General features: G+C 39.5%; 1 protein-coding gene across 1 annotated transcript in view; it reads left to right on the top strand.

Annotated features, from left to right (window-relative positions):
- DRGX (dorsal root ganglia homeobox) overlaps window positions 1-9,282 on the top strand; it is a 44,318-nt gene that overhangs the window by 7,844 nt on the left and 27,192 nt on the right. The window contains exons 4-5 of the mRNA XM_027857687.1: window positions 2,017-2,189; window positions 2,281-2,393. Coding sequence (XP_027713488.1) covers window positions 2,017-2,189; window positions 2,281-2,393 — 286 coding nt within the window. The remainder of the gene's footprint in view (window positions 1-2,016; window positions 2,190-2,280; window positions 2,394-9,282) is intronic.

Genomic DNA, 9,282 nt, shown 5'->3' with positions numbered 1-9,282 from the left:
ATATACTAAAGGTTGGTTGGGGGGGGGGGGCGCGTCTGTGTTAGAGATATTTTGTTTTTTTTTTTTATTTTGTTTTTTTGGTGTTCTTCCTTTTTTTTTTTTTTTTTTTTTTTTTTTTTTTTGTGCAGGGGCTTGGGGTTAAGGCTATGCAAAGATCTAATTGTAGGAAATATAATGGTTTGCCTTTTGTTCCCCAGGGTCATGTTAGTATCTCTTAAAACCCAATGGCAGAATAGAGATAATGGAATTCAGAGCAGTAAATTGGGGATTGTAAACAAATTATTTCCCCTATAATCAGATTATGTGATCCTGATTATTAAATCTGAACATGAATCATTGGTCATATGCGGGCAAATTAAACTGATTATTATTTGGAAATGAAAATCTCCTTTTGCCAGGATACTATAGGTCCTTTTTTAAAATGCCAGTTTGGCGATAGCTGCCTAAAGACTGAACTGCAAATTGAGATAAATGGGACAATTATTGAGCATTCAGAAGTGGAAGATCATAACTTCTCCCTGAAAGGTGCAAGGGTGAGATAGGGGTGGTAACAATTAGAGGCTGGGAATTGTTGTTGGAGCTGTTGTTGGCTATTATGCAAACAGACAATGGATGCACTGAGTTGTTTGGTCTGCCTTAGCGTGGGACACGGGCATCAGCGAAGATGGGAGAAATGTTTACATTTGTACCCCTTGCTCATTCAAATATGATTAATGCACTCTAAAGCAGAGTCTTAATCTAAGCTGATGTTGTCAAACAATAACTAAATAGGGAAATAAATGACTTCATCATGCTCTTTCCTCAGAAGCCGGCGAACTGTCAGTGCAAAGTCATTAAAATATGATAATGAAAAATGGCTCAATTAAATGTTGTTATAGCTGTGACCTTCATTCAATTAAGACGCAAGAAAGTGCCTGCATTTTGCTTTACATTTAACTGCCCTAAATTTAGAATATAGATAAAATCATTGTTCAACGTTTGCTGATATGTGCAATTAAAAGCCAACTAAATAAAAAAAAAAAACCGAGTTGAAGGAGAATGATAATCGGGGGACAATGTGGGCAGGATAACATGTCGGTGTGGTCGGTGCCCAAACCAGACTCTGCCAGGTTCTAGGATTCCAATGGTAAGCCAGTGTGTGAAAGGGACGAATGGAGCAACTGGGGAAGATGATTCAAGATAACATCACTGACAGCAATGGGGTGATGGGAAGAAAAAGGAAAATCAAATTGGAAGCCAGGAAAACCTTTGTTAAAGTCAAATTATTTTTAGAGAAAGAATAGCATAGAGAAAAGAAGCAGGGTGTAGGAGTTAGAAGATATGGGTTAGTGACCTTGGGCAAGTCACTAAATCTGATCCATAGTTTTTTCTTTTAATCTTCAAAATGGGAATGCTTTCTGCCCAGTCTACCTCACAGTGTGTATAAATGTAAGCCATTAGTCAACCAATCAGTCGCTAAACATTTATTAAGCTCCTATGATGTTCGAAGTGCTATTAATAATTATAATAATGATAATAGCAACAACAATAATACATCTACTACTGTTAAACTAGAATCTTCCTCAAGGGAACAGAAGCCATTTTACTTAAAACCCCTGAAGTCAGAAAATGTAAAGAGCTGGAGTATTTTGTGACTGGACTGAAGGAGATGAGACTCAACAGGCTTCCTGAGAAAAGCATTACTGACACCCCCATCCCCCAGTAATGATGGATTAGAGATTATCACTTAGTCTAGTTCCAGCACATAGTAGGGGCTTAATAATTGCTTGTTGATTGATTGAGATACTCAAAATACTTCATTTTTCGGGGAAGGAAAGAGAGATGAAGTGACTTTACTCAAGGTCACGCCTCTAGCAAATGAATTTTAAAAAGAAAAAAAAAGGTTTTTTTTTTTGAGAACTTAGCAGCATTGAAAAAGCAGACTTTTAGAGAACTGAAATCCTTTTATTAACATGATGTATTTGGGGAACAAATTTCCTGCCTCCTGGTGGTTGATGATTTCCGATCATGTCTCAGGTATGGTTTCAAAATCGAAGAGCAAAGTGGAGGAAAACAGAAAGAGGGGCTTCTGATCAGGAGGGCTCCAAAGAGCCAATGACTGAAGTAACCCCACCAGTAAGAAACATCAATTCCCCTTCCCCAGCAGAACAAACTCGAAACAAAAAGGATACTTTGGAAGCCCAGCAGAGGTAAGGGAGGACGGGTCCCCATCCCTTGGGAGAACTTGCGGCAATTCATGGAGATTTGATTCATTGCTAAGTGATTTTCTTTCTCTACCAGCCTAAGTCGAACCGTGGGCCCCACAGGCCCTTTCTTCCCTTCGTGCTTACCTGGAACGCTCCTGAACACAGCCACCTATGCTCAAGCTTTGTCACATGTTGCTTCATTGAAAGGTAAGTACAGGGATATCTTTCAGGGTTTGACCATCCTTGGCAGGATGGGGTGGGTTTAAGGGTCCACCCAAGTGAACTTCTTTTATCATCAGAATTCTAAATGTGGCATCCTATCCCTCTTAAGGATTTAAAGCATGCTTTGCCAGGATATATGATTATAACTGTTAGTGTTGTTAACAGCTGGATTATTTTTGTTTTATAATCCAGTAATTCATTAGGCACTAGCCTATTCAGCTGCCCCAGCAGAGGATTCCACATTGCTTTTCCATGAGAACCCACATTTTTATAGCAATTGAAGGTTTACAAAGCACTTTTATCACAACTCTCCAAAGTTAGTGCAAAGTAGTGTAATGATAGTGCAAGTATTATTATTCCCATTTTACAGATGAGGAAACTGCACTGAGAATCTGAGCAACTTGAGTCACAGGGTCAGGGCTAATAGTTATCAGAGTCTGCATTTGAATCTGGTTTAATGATTCCAGAACCAAGACCCTTTCTATTGCAATGTGCTGCTGCTTATTATTATTTTACATTTCTGTTAATTATTCTTGTAATTGAACTTCTTGTCAACCCTGTGAGATAAGCAGGGTAGATATTGTTATCCTCATCTGACAGTTAAAGAAATAGAAGCTCAGACATTTTAAATGCCTTCCAGCCCCATAGCTAACACAAAGAGCTTGGATTAGAACCCAGGCCTTGGGAATTCTGGCATGGGGCTCTCTACCACAGACCACTCCAATTTCTAGGTTAGTCCCTATCAGCCATTATCCTCAGTCACAGCCTATCTCTCCAGCCCACCCTCATCCCCCATGCCCCACTCTAATTTGATACAATTTGTCTAGAGATCAACCTCATCTGTTGTGGGCATCTCTTCCTTACCTATTGGTCTTTTAGCATGTCCCTGAGCATTCCTCAAAAGTAACCCTTTCTTTAGAAAAATAACTTTTTTTTTTGCCTGATAAAACATTGGCCACTCTTTGCTTGCTCCTTTGAAAGGTTCCCTATAAGAGATTCAATGTGTGGGTTCTGAGGCATCACAGTTTGGAAAACAGGACCCATGTATCTAGTAGTTGTTACTGTTATCAGAAAGGCAGAGTCGTTGTGGCCAGGCTGGCTTTGAGGGTTTTTTTAAATTCCTTAATAAGTTTCAGTAGTGGAAAAGTGATGAATGAGGGTAGCCACTTGGTGGTTTTTGGGCTGGCTTTCTGGCGATTTAGGTCTGGTTCTTCTAGGTTCCTGGCCTCTGATTCAATTCATTTCATTTCATAGGACCATAGAGCTAAAGCTGAAAATGACCTCAGAGGTCTTCTGGTCCATCCCCCTCGTGGAGGTGGACACTGAGGACCAGGGATTTTAAGCAACTTGTCCAAGGTCACCCAGTAAGCATCCAAGGCAGGCTTTCAGTACAAACTCTTTGGTGCTGTTCCTACTCTACCAGGGGTGGGGCCAAATCTTATTTGTTCTGTGAAGCTTGGATTCAGTCAAAGGGCTGCACGTGAGGACCTAGAGGGCCACAGGTGGCCTCCAGGCTGCAGGTTCATCACCCCTGCCCTGTACCATTCAACTTAACAAATATTTTTCAGGTGCCTCCATTGTGCCAAGCAAATGACCCTAAATGAAGATGGTGCTGATCCATAACCTTTATCTCATGGATATGTCTTGTTCTTTGGGGATCAGCTATAATTTCATTGATTTTGGGAATTCCTAGGCAAGGGAACTCCCTTTTCCAATGTAGGGCAACACCTTTAAAGTCACATAGCCAGTCCATGTCAGAGGGAAGACTAGAATGTTCCCTAGGCTTCCTGGCTTCAAGGCTGGCTGTCCATGCACTTTGCAAACTGCCTCTTTTGTTCTTTGGAGTAAATCTATACTGCTCTGTGGGACTGGCCCATGCAATATTCTGGAGTCAGCAAGCTTTTTCTCCTCTTTTAATGCCCTTCAAGTATTTGAAGAGCTGCTACCTGGAAAAGAAATTAGATTTGTTCTGTTGGCCCCGAAGGACAGAATTAGGAGCAATTGATGGAAGATGCCAAGAGGCAGATTTAGACTCGATACCAGGAAAAACTTCCTAAGAATGAGAACTATCCAAAAGTGGAATGAACTGATTGGGGGTGGGAGTGGGGGTGGGGTTGAGTCTTTCCCCTCACTGAAGGTTTTAAAGTAAAAGCAAAATGACCACTTGTTGGAGATGTTATAGAGGAAATTTCATTTCAGGTATAGGTTAGGTTAGACAGCCACTCGAGATACTTTCTGTCAATGAAATTCACAGTGCCTGGCACTATTAGGTACTTAATACATGTTTACTGAATTGAATTAATTCTTCATGCCTCTTCCGCTTCTGAGGGCCATGTGCTCTCATGCTTGGGGTATCTCCTGCCTTTCACTAAATGAATAGGCTGCTGCACTTATTAACACTAAGTCCTATGAACTCAGTGTTTTAGCATTATTGGGGTGGTTGCCATTTTAAGAGAAAAATCTAGAGTAGGATTACTATTGGTGAGCTTCTGGGCAGCAGGGGAAATTTTTGTGGGCAAGGAGATCTTTTCTGCTCCCCTCACATCATACTCTGAAGGCTACTGTCTATACTACCTAAATATAAGGTGGGCTTTGCTTCTTAACAGGGGGGGTCTTCTTCCAAAATTGTGTCTAGTTCATTTCAGACATAAGATGGGCTAATCCTTTGTGGATTTTATTAGACCAGAAAAAGTGAGGCATTTTATCTTATTTTTTTAAACTTTTTACTTAAAAAATTAAAATTATTCATTTTACAAACATTTGTTATCTTTTCTTCCCATCCTCCCAATGGAACAATTTTTTAAAAAAAGAAAAAAACCTCATAACAAATGTGCATAGTTCAGTAAAACAAATTTTCACATTGGCCATGTCCAAAAACAAATGACTCAATATGTATTTTAGGTTCATCACCTATAGGCACAGTACACAGAATGTTGGGCTTGGAGTCAGGAAGACCTGAGTTCAAATCTGGTCTCAGACATTCTCTAGATGTGTGATCTTGGGCAAGTCACTTAACTTTGCCTCAATTTCCTCATCTATAAAATGAGATAATGATAGTACCTATCTCCCCGGATTGTTATGAAAATCAAATGAAATAATAATTATAAAGTGCTTAGCATAGCACCTTGGCACATAGTAAGCACCTTATAAAGGTTGGCTATCATAATTATTATTATTGTTATTATTCTAATTATAGGAGATGGGTAGCAAGCTTCATCTTCAGTCCTCTAGACCTTTTTTTTTTTTAGTCATTGCACTGATCCGAGTTCTAAAGTCTTTTAAGTTTTTTTCTTTTAATGTTGGATTGTTTGAGTAGAGATATTTTCTTCATACTCTAGATTCAATTGTTGAGGTAAGTTGGGAAATCCAGATGATAGTGAGGTATAATGGCAACTATGAAAATTTAGACCAATACTTTGGCAGTAAGTCCAGGATCCAAGGTCCTCATTTGAGCAATTGGGCAGGGGGCAATGCAGTAGCAAGAAACTACATAGGATTTGAACTCGGAACATGTGGGCTGAGGTCCCCACTGTCATTTCCTAGACATTTGACTTTGGGTGACTGATTCAACCTCATTGAATTTTAATTTCCTTATGGATAAAATGGGGTTAAGAATACTGAAACTACTCACCTCTCAGGGTCATTGTAAGGGAACAAATTACATAAGTGTGTAAAGTGCTTTGTAACCATAAAGCACAATACCAATAAGAGCTATTTTATGCTTTATGATGTTGTAATAACATTGTCTATCAGCCTGGAATTATTACATTCTTATTTTTAGCTTTAGCCTTTCAAATGATGGTGACTGGACTTGGAATCGATGGATACCTCATATAGCCTTTGCCTGGCATACACTCGAGTATGCAATTGAGACCACGTTCAGATAAGCAGAATAAAAATCACTAGATGTTTTAGACTTGCAACTTATCATTTGGATACTTACTGCATCGTGGCTAAGGGTTTGTTACCAGGAAGTAACAGGTTTCAGGTGTGTTGCAGAAATGCACATTGGCAGGGCAATATTCATCTTTGGTGAAGGGCAAGAGGAAATTTTCATTAGTGTTAATGGATTTACTGTTTCTAGTAGGAGCTACATTGAGTGGAAGGGCTCACTAACACATGGGGGTATGAATAGAAGTGGTCAGGGAAGGAGCATTAGTAGAGGCTTTTTATTTAAGCAGATTATTCCTTCCTTTGTCCTATGAACTAGAACTGCTTTGGTACCTGATTTATCCTTCTTGGTCAGTAGACCAAGTTAAAGACAGGAAAAGAGTCTGTGAGACATTTGGGGCTGTTGGGCACAGCTGGGCATAGAGATATGGCGTGAAGAATACATCTTTTTCCATTTGCCATCAGAATTGTTGAAAGCTACACTATTAATGTTGTCTGACCTAAGTAAGATAAATTGCTATTGTGGGGGTTCCCAACTTTTTTCAGTTTCTGTCCCCCTTGGTTTTCAGTTAATCTACCTGTATTTCCTATTCAATATGAGAGAAAATAAATTCTAGCATTTACCATGCACAGACACGTAAGAAATAAAGAGACTCATGACTTTCAACAGTATAATATAGTTATTTACCAAATATTTCCTCCATTCCTTTGACATGTTTCTTGTACCTTCTGGGAGAGGAGTATGTGTACCCTAGGCTGGGAATCCCTGGCCTTTCTAACTAAATAAAAGCAGCGGGGATAGGGTTGTAGCAAAAGGTTTAGACATTTTTTTTAAACTGATAATTAATTAGTGTTATGTAAGTTGGAAAAAAGTAGGTTCACTGTAAATTTAGATGACAACATATATGTATAATCTTGGTGTTAGCAGGGCTGGCCACTGGCAAAATTGGGGATATTCAGAATCATGAAATCTTATCATGGAAAGGAACTTAAAAGGTCATCTTGTTCAGTCTTCTAATTTTACAGACAAGGAAAAATGAAGTCTTGTGAGGGGAAGTGACCTCATTGACCTCAGTAGGGTATGATTTTCCTTAGTTCACATCCCAAGTGAGGTGCTTTAGGCCTTTGCCCAAGGTTATTAGACTGGGATGTTTTGCCATCTCTTTTTGCTTATGTTCTGTTTAATGTATGACCTCTCCCTGGGGTGTTTTTTTTTTTTTTTTAAAGAGAACGCCTGGGATAGTAGTGACTTAACCCAAAGGAACAAATCTCTAATGCCAAAATTTTAGATACCATGGTAGGGAGGGGCAAGTGTGTGTGTGGGGGGGCACTTACCAGTGTCTCCTAAGTAACACTTTGTAGGGCTGTTTTTGTATGGGCTGGCTTGTGTGTTAGTATAATCAGGATACTAGATAAAGACTTCTAAAACCAGGTAAGAGGTGATTCTAACTTAGAAAAAAATTGAGTCAGGTAATTTTTGTAAAGGTGATGACAGGGATATTTCAACAGGAAGCCAAACTCACTCTTTGAAAAAGAGGAAGGGAAAAGGAAGGAGGGAAGAAGGAAGGGAATAATCATTTATATAGTACCTACCATATGCTAGACATTGTGTTAAGCGCTTTTATAAATATATCAGATTTTGAGGAGATATTTGGAAGAAGTCAGGACTATAGACTATGTTCACCCCATGTAAAAGGCACAGTATGGACATCTGGCCACATTGAGTACAGAAGGAAAATAGAGAATAGGTCAAGGATTATAGAATACAAGGTCATGCCGCAGACTTTTGGGTAGGGAAGGAACGTAAGCCAAGTGCTACCTTTGATGTCCCTGTTCCTGACTCTGTATAAAATGACAACAACAACAGTAACAACATAGCACTTTACAAATTTGCAAAATACTTTACATGTTATCTTATTTGATCCTCACAACAACCCTGGGAAGTTGGTGCTGTTATTATTATTATTCCCACTTAACAGATGAGGAAACTGAGGCTGAAAAAAGACTTGCCCAGGCTCACACAACCAATACGTATATGAGGCAGTATTTGAACTCAGGTCTTCTTGACTCTAAATTCAGCTCTCTACCCACTGTACCACCTAGCTACTTTTGGATCCCCCAAACTGGGTACAAGCTTAGAATTTGTCAAGGGTACAAGAAAACTTCTGAGTTAAAAAAGGGAAGTAATTCCCAGTTTCTCATCCTGTACAACTCAACCCAAATGCCACCTCCTCCAGGATTCCCCCCAGTTGATCATGATTTTTTCTCCGCCTGACTTTACATGAGCATTTAGCTTGTAACTCTCTTATCCATTATATACTATAGTTATTTGTACATGTGCCCTATCTCCCTAATAAGCTGTAAGTTCTATGAGAATAGGAACTGTATCAGAACTATTGCCAGGTGCAGTACCTTACAAATAGCAGGTGTTTACAAAAATGTTTGTTGAACGTGGTTCATATTGAAGTGGTCAAGGAACTTGTATTGTCCTGGTGTAGATGGATATAGGGTAACATGAATGCCACTCCACTCATTTAAGTACCTAAAATGTGCAAAAATCAATACCTGTATTATACGTACCTAGCATGGAGCTTATAATCTATTTGGGGGGAAGGAGATGATGTGCACAGAGACAAATATAATGCAAGACAGGGAGATGTGGGAGCAAAAGAAACGTCTGAGGTGTTCCTGAAAAATATCAGGAGGAAGAGGATGCTTACAGCTTTAAGGCTAGCCCATGGCAAAATTGGAGATATTCAGAATCATGATAGGAACTTAGAGATCATCTTGTTCAGACTTCTAATTTTACAGGTAAGGAAAATGAGGTCCCAAGAGGGGAAATGACTTTTTGACCTTAGATCAGGGATCAGGAAAGATTTCACAGAGGAGGTGGTGCCTGCGAGGAGATGAATCAGGCTTGACCCTGGTTAAAACCATGGAGTAAGCATGGCCCGTCTTTGGGGCCTTCCATTTCCTCTTTCCA

This window comes from Vombatus ursinus, unplaced genomic scaffold (assembly GCF_900497805.2).
Source record: "Vombatus ursinus unplaced genomic scaffold, bare-nosed wombat genome assembly UNPS02000749.1, whole genome shotgun sequence".
Lineage (NCBI taxonomy): Eukaryota > Metazoa > Chordata > Mammalia > Diprotodontia > Vombatidae > Vombatus > Vombatus ursinus.
This window is presented reverse-complemented; position numbering and strand designations above follow the sequence as displayed.